General features: G+C 47.9%; 1 protein-coding gene across 1 annotated transcript; it reads left to right on the top strand.

The window, feature by feature from the left end:
• Window positions 1-10,864: 10,864 nt before the first annotated feature.
• LOC125514926 lies at window positions 10,865-14,120 on the top strand. The gene is made up of 2 exons (XM_048680300.1): window positions 10,865-11,312; window positions 13,287-14,120. The coding sequence occupies exons 1-2, from the start codon at window positions 11,041-11,043 to the stop codon at window positions 13,765-13,767; spliced, it is 753 nt and encodes a 250-aa protein (XP_048536257.1). The 5' UTR covers window positions 10,865-11,040; the 3' UTR covers window positions 13,768-14,120.
• Window positions 14,121-14,748: the final 628 nt, after the last annotated feature.

Here is a 14,748-nt window from a genome sequence, read left to right as displayed (position 1 = left end):
AGAGCGACGAAAAGCTATAGGAGAAGAGGTCGCCCGGCTCTTGGCGGCTGGGTTTATTGTTGAAGTTTTTCACCCAGAATGGTTGGCTAACCCAGTGCTCGTACTCAAGAAAAACGGCACCTGGCGGATGTGTGTGGATTACACGGACCTAAATAAGGCTTGTCCGGCTGATCCTTTTGCTCTCCCCTGTATTGATCAAATCATTGATGCTACGGCAGGTTGTGCACGTTTGAGTTTTTTGGATGCTTATTCTGGCTATCATCAAATCAAGATGGCAGTTAAGGACCAGGAGAAAACGGCTTTCATCACCTCGTTCGGAGCCTTCTGCTATGTTTCTATGCCATTTGGGCTCAAGAGTGCCGAGGCAACTTATCAACGGTGTGTACAGAATTGTCTTCACGATCAGATTGGGCGCAATGTTCATGCTTATGTGGATGACATAGTAGTGAAATCCAGAGAGGCGGAAACCTTGATATCTGATCTCAGAGAAACCTTTGACAATCTCCGGGTTTACAAAATGATGCTTAACCCAGAGAAGTGTGTATTTGGTGTGCCTACAGGCAAGCTTTTGGGATTCTTGGTCTCAAACAGGGGCATCGAGGCTAATCCGGAGAAGATTAAGGCAATCACTTCTTTGTCTAAACCGGCATGTATTAATGATGTTCAGCGATTGGCGGGTCGTGTTGCCGCTTTGAGCCGATTCATAAGCCGGTTAGGTGAGAAGGCCCTACCGCTGTACCAATTAATGAAGAAGGCAGACACCTTTGTCTGGAGTGATGCCGCTAATGCTGCTTTTGAGGATTTGAAGAGGCAGTTATCTGAGCCGCCCGTTCTTGCGGCTCCCATTGACAAAGAGCCTTTGCTGTTATATGTGGCTGCTAATTCACGAGCCGTCAGTGTGGCGATTGTGGTAGAGCGCAAGGAGACTGGCAAGGAACACCCGGTTCAACGTCCGGTTTATTATGTCAGTGAGGTACTCATCGAGTCAAAGCAAAGATATCCTCATTGGCAGAAACTTGTTTACGGGGTGTTCATGGCAAGCCGGAAGCTGAAGCAATACTTCCAAGGTCACCCTATCACTGTGGTAAGTTATGCCCCCTTGGGAGACATTATTCAGAACAGAGAGGCTACAGGACGAGTCGCCAAATGGGCCATCAAGCTCGGGCCTCATGGTCTGAAGTACGCGCCGCGCACTACCATTAAGTTTCAAGCTTTGGTGGATTTCATCAACGACTGGACAGAGCTACAGGCACCTGAGGAGAAGCCCGATAACACTTATTGGATTATTCACTTTGATGGGTCCAGACAGTTGGAAGGCTCGGGGGCTGGAGTTGTATTAACTTCCCCTCGAGGTGACAAATTTTGTTATGTGCTCCAGCTTATGTTTCCTTGCACTAACAATGCAGCTGAGTATGAGGCTCTGCTCCATGGTCTCCGGATGGCCAAAGAGATGAACTTGAGCCAGGTAAGATGCTTAGGAGACTCAGACCTTGTGGCTCAACAGGTGTCAGGAAAGTGGGACTCTAAAGATCCCCTCATGGCGGCTTACCGTCGTGAAGTCGATGTTGTGGCTGGATATTTCAAGGGTTACGTAGTGGAACACATTGATCGAAGGAAGAATGAGGCGGCGGATGCCTTAAGCCGGCTGGGGTCTCAGCGTAAGCCGGTGCCGCCTAACACCTTTCTTGATGTTTTGCATAATCCTTCTGTTAAGTTACCTACAGAAGAAGATCTGGCAATTCCAGACCCGGAGGCACAGCTGGTGGCGGCTCTCCACATTACCCCGGATTGGACAGTGCCTTATTTGGCTTACATGACCCGGGGAGAGTTGCCGGAGGACGAGACCTTGGCAAGACAAATCGTCCGGCGGTCCAAGTCCATGACAATTGTCAATGGCGAGTTACATCATTACAGCGTCACTAGAGTGATTCAACGTTGCGTGTCACCTACAGAGGGTCAGGAGATCCTTCGTGAAATTCATGAAGGTGATTGTGGTCATCACGCCGGCTCAAAATCTCTTGTGGCCAAAGCCTTCCGTCATGGGTTTTACTGGCTGACGGCTCATGCTGATGCGGAAGACCTGGTCAGTAAATGTGACGGATGTCAGAAATTCTCACGACGAGCCCATGTGTCGGCTCAAGAATTGAGGATGATTCCAATCACCTGGCCGTTTGCAGTCTGGGGGCTTGATATGGTCGGGCCTTTCAAGAGATCTAAGGATAAAAAGACTCACCTCTTGGTGGCGGTTGACAAGTTCACAAAGTGGGTGGAGGCGGAGCCAGTCAGTAAGTGTGATGCAGCCACAGCAGTCCAGTTTATGAAAAAGGTGATTTTTCGCTTTGGTTTTCCACACAGCATCATAACTGATAATGGTACTAACCTTTCCAAAGGAGCTATGGAAGAGTTCTGTCGACAAGAGCATATCCGGCTTGACGTTTCAGCTGTAACTCACCCTCAATCAAATGGTCAAGCAGAACGAGCCAATCAAGAAATCTTGAAGGGTATCAAGCCTCGGCTCTTGGTCCCTTTACAGCGGACGTCGGGTTGTTGGGTGGAGGAGTTACCTTCTGTAGTCTGGAGCATCAATACTACACCTAACAGATCTACGGGTTACACGCCTTTCTTTATGGTGTATGGAGCAGAGGCGGTCCTGCCAAGTGACATCCGTCACGATTCACCCCGTGTGGCGGCTTATGTTGAGGAAGACAATGAAAAAGCTCGGCAAGATGCACTTGACCTGTTGGATGAAGAGAGAGACTTGGCAATAGCCCGCTCGGCGATTTACCAGCAAGACCCGCGTCGCTACCACAGCCGCCGGGTTAAGTCCAGAACCTTTCAGGAAGGCGACTTAGTGCTCCGACTCATCCAGGATCAATCTAACATGCACAAGCTATCCCCTCCTTGGGAAGGACCCTTTGTGGTCAGCAAGAATCTGAACAATGGATCATACTACCTTATCGACGTTCGAGAGCACAAAGACTCACGTAAGTCGGAGGAGGAGACCCGTCGGCCGTGGAATATCGCTCATCTTCGGCCTTATTATACTTGAGCCGTCGGCTCTAATGTGTATATACTTATACTATGTATATTATATAAAGCAATAAAGCAGGACCTCTGTCCTTTTTTCCACTCCCAAAAAGGTTTATGTGTTTTTCTTGTTAGGTGGTGGAGATAACCAAGGAGAAGCGGATTATATCTGAATACGGCTTTCCTTTGGTCCGGCTTATGATCATATCTGAATCTAGCCGTTGATCACTTGGGGGCTTCCAGTTCAAACATAGGTCGTATTCGAACCAAAGAGAACATAGTTGTCGATACCCGCTTGATTGGCATACTGCCAAACCCACTTGGGGGCTTCTTGATCATATCTGAATCATAGCTTAACTCCTTTTGGGTCTGACGTGGATCGTATTCGAATCAGCGTCATTAAACAACTCTTATGGTCACTTGGGGGCTTCCTGTTCAAACATAGGTCATATTCGAACCAAAGAGAACATAGTTGTCGATACCCACTTGATTGGCATCGCCACAGCCACTGGGGGCTAACAGATCGTATCCGAATCTTAGCTCAACCCCTTTGGAACGGGTCACTGATCGTATTCGAATCAGAAACCCTTGAGTTTTGTTCATCATATTTTACAAGTGCCAACATTAGGTATCTTGTGACCCTCTTGAAGATACAATGGAATACATTACAATCTTCCAGAATTAATGTTAGTTACATCAGGTTGTTAAGAACCAGGTGAACTTATATGTGCCATTTCAGGAGTTAAGTTTACCCTCAGGGGTTGGTTTATATAAGCCGAAAAAAACAGCTGTGAGCACTACAGGGCAATGCAAGGTATTTTTTGCAAAGGACATAACAGATTCATACAAACTACAAAGAGAATAATGGCGGCGGCTTATGCAAGTATTAAGGGCCATAAGCATGCGCAAAGGCATAGCAAAACTCAAGGTATCTTCTACTTTGTTACAAGACTCCCCGAGTCTGAATGATGCATTGTTTTCTACGATGACATAAGCAGGTGGCGCCTGACAAGCTACTCTTGGGGTTGACTTTAAGCCCCCGGGTTATCCTTCTCCGTCTCTCCGTCGGCTGCTTTGTCCTGGAAGGATGATGAGGCCCGGTCAATGCCACTCAAGGCTTCAAACTCAGCTTCATCATCTATTAAACCGGTTGGGTCGACTTCAGGAGCAAAGGTGTGCTTACGGGTTGGAGGGATCAAGCTGACATCGTTGTAATGCGGCATGGGGATTCTCCGATTCTCCTTGTCATAACCCGGCTGACACTTGGTGAGGTCAGTATCGTTCCCAATAAGAGTAGCCACCGGACGTATAACCTTCACACAGGCGGTGAAATCCTTATCATTAAACACGGTGCCATCTTCCTTTAAACTTGGATACCCAAGAGCAATATCAGCGGGGTCTAGTTCTGGAAGCCACGCCTTGGCCCGGCTCAATGCGGCTATAGCTCCGGCTCTTGCAGATGCTCGTATTAACTCTTGGATTCGCTGAGGTAGCACAGCAAGCCGCTTCAGCACATCTTGCAGGAGATAAGGAACATCGTTTGATAAAGCCACAACGGCCAGAGCACGTTGTGACCCGGTGTAGAGTTGTTCCACCAGAGTATAAACCACCTTCAGCTTGATCACCATGTTCTGCTTAAGATTTGTGCTCCTGGGGCCTGCGTTATTAAGCATAAGGTGAGTCAGAGGAGACAACTGAAATGGTCATTCAAGGAGTTTTGCAGTGTTTAAGGTTTGAGTAAGTCACTCACCGAAGATTGCTGAAACCATTCGAGATATCTGGCGCTTTAAGTCGGACAGTTCGGCCGTTGCTTCCGCAAGCGATGCCTCTGCTGTCTCGGCCCGGGTCACCAGTGCGGCCTTTTCATCAGCCCAAATTTTCTTCTCCGATTCAAAATTTTGCTTCAACTTCTCTTGTTTAGAGACGCTGAATTCAAATTTGGAGTTGGCCTTTTCAATTTCACTTTCCTAGGTTGCCAGGCGATTCTTCAAATCAGCAATCTCTGATTCAAATTTATTTATGGTGGCCTGCATTGCACCGGATAGTAGTAAAAGTTACGGTAAGTACTATTAAGTCCCAAGCACTTTGCAAGCAAAGATACTTGACACTTGGGGGCTAATGTATACCAAAGCTTTCTAAATTATTAAGCCGGTCCTGAATATTAAGTCCCAAATACCTTGCAAGCAAAGATTTTTGGCACTTGGGGGCTAATGTATATCGCAAGTTAAATGTATTGTGTTACATCCGGTTCAATTATTTTTTCTTTAAGCTGGGCAAGTAGCTCTAATAATTTTTCTAAGTCTACAACATATTTATTCATAAGCAATGGACTTGGGGGCTGGTACAGTAAGTGTGATTGAAAGTAAGCTAGCATAAGTCATACCTCAGATTTTTGCTGTATCTGCTTCACCATGTCAATTTCCAGGTCACGGCTGCTTTGTACTTGATTGATATAGCCGGAGACAATCTCTTCAATACTCAAATGAGTATAGTCAGTGACGTCCAGCTTGGCCTTCCGGCGTTCCACCAATTCCTCTTTAGAACACTTGGCAAGTACAGACGGCTGTGCCGGCTCAACAAACTGAGTCTTGAGAATTTCAACTTCCTGATCATTTGCCTTGGCGGGGCTAGGAGCCTCCGAGTTACCAGAATCGTTGAAGGTTTGTTCAGTAGGCGGGTGTAATGCCCCGGACACACCCGCCGGTGGTCGTTACTCCTGGCGGGATCTAGACTGGCCCCACAGATCAATACTAGTCTTTTCTGCGCACTTTGTCCTTACTCGTGCGCACCCAGGAGCAACTTCCCGGTCGGTCACCCATCCTGACACTACTCCAAGCTAAGCACGCTTAACTTTGGAGTTCTGTCCAAATGGGCTCCCGGAAAAGAAGGAATTCCTTATTGATATGAATAGTCTATCATCCCTAATAAGCCAGACTATCACATACACCCCCACTCAGAGGAACCGACGTCCTCGTCGGGCCACAAGAATGTTCCCTCTTGGCACAACCGTCTGTGCTTCCAGGCTGGTACATGTGCCATGCCGGGTGCCACGATGGGTCACAAACGTCATGAACAACATGACCACGCACCTGTCTGCAATCATCCGTGTAATCGCGAGGGTCGGCTCTGATACCAACTTGTAACGCCCCGGACACACCCGCCGGTGGTCGTTACTCCTGGCGGGATCTAGACTGGCCCCACAGATCAATACTAGTATTTTCTGCGCACTTTGTCCTCACTCGTGCGCACCCGGGAGCAACTTCCCGGTCGGTCACCCATCCTGACACTACTCCAAGCTAAGCACGCTTAACTTTGGAGTTCTGTCCGAATGGGCTCCCGAAAAAGAAGGAATTCCTTATTGATATGAGTAGTCTATCATCCCTAATAAGCCAGGCTATCACAGCGGGTCAGAGGAAGATATAGAAACATCATGAGACGGTTGAGGCGGCGGCTCGTGAGCAGAGGCATCAGGAGCAGCTGTGCCCAGCTCTGGTTCAGTCACAACCGGCTCTTGGGGCGGTTTATTCTTTTTTGCCTTTTTGCTGGGCTTTACTTGCACACTGTGAAAAAGGTAGACAGGTTAAATACAGCAAATATGAGTAAAATAAAGCATAAGGTACAACAAGTTTATATTACCCAGGAGCAGTTTTGAAGGATGGCATGTTGGACTGCATAGACTCACCGGAGGAAGGTGAAATATCCTGATAGTTGGAGTCAGAATAATTGAGAGGCTAACAAATGAAACCCACCAAAGGAAAAAGAAGGTGTAAATCGGAGATAACCTCAGTCTGGCGTTTCCTGGTTACATCAGGTAAGCCGGAGGAGAGTTCCGCGTCTTTGCTGGTCTGGGTCTGCCTCCGGCTCTCATAAATCTGTCGCTTCAAAAGAAAGTCAGGATCTTGGTAAGCCAAAGGATGTGAAAATCTTACTTTCCGGGTTACTCTTCGAATTTTCTGACGCGGCTGAAGCTCGGAGTCGGAGGAGATTACAATTACCTCTTCCTCGACGGGTTGGCTGTTGCCCGTGTCTTCCTGAAAGAAGGTGAGCATCAGTAAGGTAGAAATAAAGGAGAAAGGGAAATTCAAAGGTTACCTCTTCCTCATTATCATCAGTATCATCAAGCTGAAACAACTCAGAGGCGCTTGGCTTCCTTTTCCTTGAGGTGGTGGGCTTGGTGGTTTTCTTTTCGGCTCTCTTGGCCGCCCTGGCTTTCTTGGCCGCCTCATGATCATATTGCGTGTTCCAGAAGCTATCATTTGCCTGTAAAAGGTTATAACTGATTATGCTTAAGAATACAGCCTAACATGATAAAACATAACCCGATGGCTGGAAACTTACTGCAGGGGCCGGGTTCTTCTGGCAAAAAGGTAGTAAGCCGAAGGCGTTACTATTCACTGTGCCCTCTTTCAACAAGGACTGAGTTGTAGCTTCCACTACGTCATCTGGTAAGTCGTCAGGGTTATGACGTTGAGGGTCATCCTTCTCGCCTGAATAATTACACATTAAGCCGGGGCGGCGGCTTAACGAAATTATTCTCCAAGCGCAATCCAGACTCGGACCAAGTCAATGCCATCTAAGCCGTTCCCTAAAAGAGCTTTAATCCTCTTGATTTTGGGGGTGAGTGGCAGGCGTTCAATAGCTGTCAACTTATCCGGCAGCGGGTGAGTAGGTTCAAGGCGCAATGCGGGAAGCCGGGCAGTGGATTTTCGCCAGCCGGAGAAGTATCTTGGCAGTAGAACCATGTCTGGTTCCAGTCCTTTGGATGACTCGGCAATTCAGCATAAGGGAACAGGCAGTCTCTCCGCCTTTGAATTGATATGCCACCAAGCTCCAGACTGGGCCCGTTGGCCCGTTCATTCTGCCGGTTCAAATAGAACAATTCCCTGAACAAGTAGGCTGGGTTCTTCTCCAAGGTAGACCTCACAGAAAACTTGGAAGTTGCAGATATTTGACACGGAGTTGGGCCCGATGTCTTGAGGTCTTAAGTCAAAGAAGTGCAAAACGTCTCTAAAGATTTTTGAACCGGGTGGAGCAAATCCCCGGCTCATGTGATCATCGGTAAAAATGATCACCTCCCATTCCTTGGGTTGAGGTTTCTCTTCAGACGGGTCAGGAGCACGATAAGACATGACGTCCTTCTTGGGCAGATGGCCGGACTTCACAAACTCTGACAGTTTACTCTCCGTAACAATGGATGGGACCCAGTTGCAGGTAATCGGAGGTTTAACAGCTTTGTGTGCCATTGAGTAAATTGAAGTCTACAACAAGATAAAGGAAATTTTCCGGTTTATTATAACCCGGAGAATAAGCATTATTGGGTTGTCTGAGATGGCGGCTTAAGTAGGGGCCTAATGACATACAGGTGGTTGTGTGATAATGTTTAAACAGCTGCAGGTATTAAAGATGATGAAAATTGTCTTAAGTCGCCAAAAGCAGGCAGTGCTGACAGTCAGTATTATCTTAAACCGGTCACATGAACTACTATGGCTGAAACAGAGTCAACAGACGCAGTTTTTGGTTAAGTGTGGAACAAACGGGTTTCACAAGTTGCAATCATTTTTTTTGGATCAAATGATGCTCTGGAAAGGAAAAAAATTCTAGACCTAAAGCAGTACAGGGAAGTTCATATACTCGAGGAGGGCTTCCAAAAACAAGGAAATGAGATCTGTTTTCATACAGAATAAGCACAAAACATCCTCCGCGGCAGTTCTATGTTATTTTTACGATCTGAGCAAGGGATTAGAGGTGAGAGCTAATGGAGGTTTGCATCGGGCGGCGGTGAATGTCGACGAACTAAAGAACAGTACCAATGCAGATCTGAGAAAGGGGATAAAAAGAACTCACAGATGCGGACGAGCTGCGGAGGGTCGCCGTCGTTTTCTGGTCCGAATCAGGGTGATGCAGCGGCCTGAGTCGATGAAGACGAGGGGTTCGATGGCGGCGGCAGAGCTTGAGCAGCAAAGAAAGGAGGTGCGAGGAAGAAGACGACTGAAGAAGGAGAATGGGAAAGGACCTAGGTCGCGCCTATTTATAAGGAAGGATCGACCAAGACGGCGCAAAAAACGAGGAGACCAAAGCATCATTATCCAGCGGCCCCGACACCTCGATTCTCGGGATGGTCAGTAAAGGCAAAGATTCGTTGGAGGACATGATGGATTAAAATATGAAATTTATTGAAGATGACGTCACAGAGATTTGACCCGGATCCAGATGATGACGTCACGGCGGGTTAGAATTTCCGCACAAAACAGAGGACTAAGGGCTAGTTTATAAGGTTTTTTAAGATTGACATGAACCGGTTCAAATCAATCTGGGGCCTAATGTTGGGGATATAATTATGTACGTAAGCCGGCCAGGAGGGGTCGGGTTACGCGAAAAGAAGCCCATCTGAAGCCCAAGACCAAGATGTGAAGATGGCAGTTCAGTAAAGGGTCTAAAGGCCCACGGACGATTTAGGGCCCATGGTGATAAGCCACCATGAGGGCGCAACTTGTATTGTAAGGTAGAAATAACTAGTCATCGAGCCGGACACTGTTTATGAGCCGGCCGGGACTCTGTAAGCCGTAGGGCGTCAACCCGTGTATATAAGGGGACGACCCGCTGGCGGCTTAGGGACAAGAAACAAGAGATCAAGAACCGGACATAGCGTATCTCGCTCCCTGGTCATCGAAACCTCAAGCAATTCCAACCCAACTAGACGTAGGCCTTCCTTCACCGTAAGGGGCTGAACTAGTATAAACCTCGCGTGTCCTTTGTCCCGATTAACCCCTTTAAGCTTCCTAGTTGCGATGACTCCACGATCAAGTCCTTGCAAGAGGACATCTGCCGTGACAATTCCACGACAGGGTGTATATACACCCATGAACCAAACGTTCTTGGCCCCTTCTTATAGATTTTTCTAACCAGGTTTCTTAGTTCATGCCTTACTACAATGCACTTACTCCGTTCAAAAATACTTGTCAAAAAATGGATAAAAGTGGACATGTGGCATCGCCGATCAATTCATTGGTGGAGGCCCGAGCATGGTCGATGTAATGATATTTAATTTGGGGGTAGAGGAGACGTGATATGAACAAATATTGACGTTGCGACAAAGAAGGAGAATGCTTTGGTCGATAGTATATAAGAACATGTCTAGAGGCTGTCAAGGCGAGGCTTGACGGTTGCACATATATGCAGGCATGCCAATCTCCAAACAATATGGACAACAATGGCACACCTCTCCAGATCTTATACCTTCTATATCAAATTGAGTAGCCAAACTAAAAGTTGTCATAACCGCCTCTTTTGGGTACATCGTCGCAAAAAGGATTCAGATCCTCATCTTCACCCACTACAAATGCTATGAGAAGTGAACCAAGCAGAGTTCATCTGGTCAGGTTTTTTGTGATGGAACCAACCCATCAAGGCTTTTTGGCGACGTGCGTTCAGCAGGGGGAGGCCCTACTTTTGTGGTGGAAGCAAAATGGAATGTATTATTACAATCTTGCCCCTAGTTTTTTCATAAACAAATACTATATATGTCTTGCATTTTCTCTCTCGCGCGGCTAATTTTAAGTCGATTAAGATTTCTCTATCTCTCTCGCAGCTAATTTTAAGTCGACTAAGGTTTTCTCTCCTCATGGCAGCTAAGTCTAAGTCGACCGAGATTTCAATTCAGCATTATTTGTGTGGGGGGGTCTGCAAGCTCATGTAGAAACCTTATTCCAAAACAAAATAAAAACTCATGTGGAAACAAAAAAATATAGAAAAAGAAGCAAAGAAGGAAAAGCCTCTTTTGGGTGCTGAATAAATACCCCCAACCCCCTCCACCCCATAAAAAAAGAGGAACCAGCCCCCCTCTCCCCCGGTCCTCACTACAGTACCCTTTTTCGGTGGGCGTGCAGCCTCCTGCAGCGTGCGGCGTGCGCGTGCGAGCGAGAGAGAGAGAGAAAAAAAAAGGGGGCGCCTTCCGTTGCATGTGAGCGGAGCGGCGGAAGAGCGGAGCAGAGCAGCGGAGCGCGGCGCGGGGCCATGTCGATCGCGCTGAAGAGCGGGCCCGGGCTGGCCGGCGGCGGCGGGGGCGCCCGGTTCGGCCGCGCCGCACGCTGCGGCGCCTACGCCTCGCCGCCGGCCTCGGGCGGGCGCGGCGGCTCGTCGGGGGGGCGGGACAGCGACAGCCCGGCCGCGGCGGCGCAGTGGGAGTGGGACGGCGAGGAGGTCGAGGGCGGCGACGGCGAGGTGCAGAGCAACTACAAGGGGCCCTTCGACACCATGGACGCGCTCAACGAGGCCCTGCCCTTCAGGTGAGCGCCCCCCTCCCCCGCTTCCCCGCTTCCCCCCTCCCCCTCCCCCAGCCTCGCCACGGAGCGCGGATCTTGGGCCTCGGTCGGCGCCGGGCGTTTCTCGGCGGCCCCGCCGGGCGATTCGGGGGTAATGTGGGCGGACGCGGCCGTTCTTGGTCCCGCCCCGCGTGTTCCCCGTGCGGAAATGCTGCAGGTTTCCTCGGCCGTCCGGACCGACGCGACGGTTCTTGATCGGTTTTATTAGCCGGGGAATGCGCGTTAGGTTCTCATTAGTTCCCCATCTCTTCTTGGGTGGGCGGTCTTGAAGTGATTTCAGCGAGGTAATTTAGTTCCCGATCCTCGGGCCCGTGCTTCTGTTAGCGAATTTGGGGATTTCCTTGTCGGTCTTGGGGTGAACAGGTGGATAATCTGAGCTCGTTTAGCGTTCTGGGTGGTTCTTGGTGGTGGTGCCTTGGCCCTTTGCAGCCAATGTGGTTGGGGAGAGATTAGGCTCTGACATTGTAGGTGGTGTTCATTACGACCAACGGCGCCGCACCGTTTGTGCTCTTCGGTCCTTGAACTAGTACATAGTTTCACCGGCATTGATGCCTTTAATTGAACTACTAATTTGTGAATGCTGAGTTTCCTTTGACTTGTCAAGTTGGGACAGTTTGAGATGCAAAGGTTTCAGTGAATAGACTGGATGTTTTGTGTGTAGTAGTGGTTTGGTGCTTATTGCTTTGGATACCTTTTGTGTATGCTTTGGTGATACTTGTCTTAGGAGTGCTGACACTGCTTTTATCTAATTATAAGTTCTTGGTGTCTTCCTTTTAATCTTAGAATGGCACAGTCATATGTGTTTGTCCAAACTCTACAGAAAGATTGAATCTCCAGTTCTTCATGGTTCATGGCTGTTCATTGTGTATTTAATTGGCTGTAGCATATAAGTGGCAGTACTGCTGAAGTTGAATAGTGTTACCAGGTTCTGTGTGGTAGGCTGGACTGGTTAGTGACACTGCCTAGTGTTATGTTCTGTCCCATTAGTAGTTTGCTGGAAAGCTGTGGTAATTATGCTTATGTGACGTGACATCATACACATCGTGCTCTTGCGGAATTACGATTGTTTTGTGTCGTCAAAATGGATGCTCCCTTTAGTAATGAAATTTGTTCTGTTAGTAAGACAATCCTGTCCATGCATTCAACTTGCCAAAAGTAATGCACCATCCATTCTGCATGTTTATTCATAAAACCACTACGTCAATTAGATGAAAAGGTCAATAATATTGGTTTTCGGAAACCCCGCAGCATTAGTTATTGATACTTACAAATGGTAGACACAGCTCTCTGATACAGTGATGTCGGTGGTTGCTATACTTTCAATTAACCATCTGAATATGAATCATTCCTCTGTTTGTGTATACATAAACCTGAATGCAGTCATTTATCTTACCAGGATGTTTATCATATTTTTACTCTTAAATTTATGAGAGCAAAAAATGGGCGCGCTAACTTTTCACATGTAATCTAGGGACCAGCCTTAGTTTCTCTTTAATTTTCTACAGTACTAAGATCTTGGTACGCTTTTTTACTAGTTTAATGGTACTTGTTGGCTCTTGCCATCAGCAAATGTGCGTAGATGCTGTAGGATCAAGGTGGTGATCAAGTCATGTGCAAACAGGGCGCAATTCGATGTATCTTAACACAGTAACGCGATCATTAAACATATAGCACGATCTTCTTTCACATGCTTTTGTCAGGTAGCTCATTGTATATGTTAAATATTTGTGGAACTGTGTCATTAAAATACTCAGTGATTTGTCTATGTAGTTGATCTGGCAACTTAATTTTGTCTTTTTGTTACCCGTGAGCAGCCTGGAGATTGTTCTTGTCTATAAATTCTTGCACTTATCAGATAATATCTTAGTCGAGAGACTTTATGCTTCATGATATTTACAGATCTTCCACTTTGCTGAGCAATCTTCTTCTGTATGGCAGGAAAGGGGTATCCAAGTTCTACAATGGCAAGTCCGGATCTTTCGCAAAGCCTCCAGTTGCTGTGATCCCATCTCCCCCACCGGTGAAGGGCCTTCCGAAGCCAGAAACCCCATCCCCCAGGAAGCGCAAAGGTCTTCTCCCGTTCAGTTTCAAGTGGGGCAAAGCACAGAGCAAAGAGGTGTACCCTGAAGATGATGTAGCGGACAGCCCCACGACTTGCAGGAGGATGACATTGTCTCCGGCCGCCACAAGCAGCTCAGGTAGCAACAGCGGCAGCGATGATGAAGCTCAGAAGCTGCCTTCCCGGCGCTCGCACAGGAAGCCTGGCAACGCCATGGGTGCCTATGCTTCCCCACCTGCTCCTCGTCCACCGAAGCTGCTGTTCCCGGCCCACACGAGATCGCAGTCGATGCTTGAGCTGCAGGACGTGTCGGAGTCGACCGCCATGGTCTCCCCCAGGGACAAGCGCCGGAAGAACTAGCGAAGGCACCGGGCCACCTGGGCGTCGCTCTGTCAGTCCTCCTCCAGCCACTGGCGTCCATTTTAGACTGCGGAATCCAGTGGGCGACGAATGGTGCCCTGATGCTCGCGGTGCGCGGGCGATGATGCTTTTTGGCGAGGTCAAATGGACCCGAATGTTGATAGAGATCTGGAAGCGTTCTCTTTCCTTTTTTCTATAGCTGTTGCTGGACACATACAAATGAACATCTGAGAAACTGGTGCCGAGTAGCAGTCCTCAGCGGGCTCTCATGTATTGCTTGCTGTCTTGAGCTGTAAATGCTGGATTTGTGCTCTTGTGGACTGACTATTACTAATTGCCCTCACTCGCTGTTACCCTCTCCGTCCTTGAATCTATATGTGTGGCACTGTCGTTTTTCGTTTTCGTTGCTGGCCTCTGCTGCATACAAACTTTGTTTGAGCTGGCGGAAATGCCGAAAAGAAGACGACATGAAGTTGAGAAGATGAAGCTGAATCAAGGGCAAAGGACTGGCTGAAATGGTTTCACAGGACTGGCTGGAACTGAATTTTCAGTTCAGGCTCATCAATTCCATTTGGCCCAGGCAGGCTCTACAGAAACCTCAGGTGCTTCCTATTTGGGCTAAACAGTGTGCTCCGCTAACGTCATTTTCAAAAGAAAATTCCTTGGTTGATCAACAACATTCCACTGCTCCTTGGTTGTCGCTGGCATTAGCTCGGTAAGAGCTTGATTTCTTCAGCATTGGCATGAACAGTTGGATCTGCTTTGAATAGTTTCTCAGATTTGGACATTGATATGCCCTGCATTTCTGGTGTTGGTACCCAGAATTGTGTTTATAAGTGGTGGTACATTTTAGCTTTATGGAAGTTATTTGGCCTTCAGAAACCAGGTTGTGCGTAAACTGACGGCAGATCATGGAAGCTTGTTATTTGCAGCTTGCCATTAGTTGCAGTTGAACGATGAGTTTATACAGAAATAAAGTTG

This window comes from Triticum urartu, chromosome 6 (assembly GCF_003073215.2).
Source record: "Triticum urartu cultivar G1812 chromosome 6, Tu2.1, whole genome shotgun sequence".
Classification (NCBI taxonomy): domain Eukaryota; kingdom Viridiplantae; phylum Streptophyta; class Magnoliopsida; order Poales; family Poaceae; genus Triticum; species Triticum urartu.
Note: the sequence above shows the minus strand (reverse complement) of the source record. Positions and strands in the feature narration are given on the sequence as shown.

What these genes read in the sequence shown, in the direction of transcription:
- LOC125514926 (XM_048680300.1), top strand. Translation starts at nt 11,041, where the DNA reads ATGTCGATCGCGCTGAAGAGCGGGCCCGGGCTGGCCGGCGGCGGCGGG. An exon ending in AACGAGGCCCTGCCCTTCAG is followed by an intron (nt 11,313 to 13,286) that starts GTGAGCGCCCCC and finishes TCTGTATGGCAG; the next exon opens with GAAAGGGGTATCCAAGTTCT.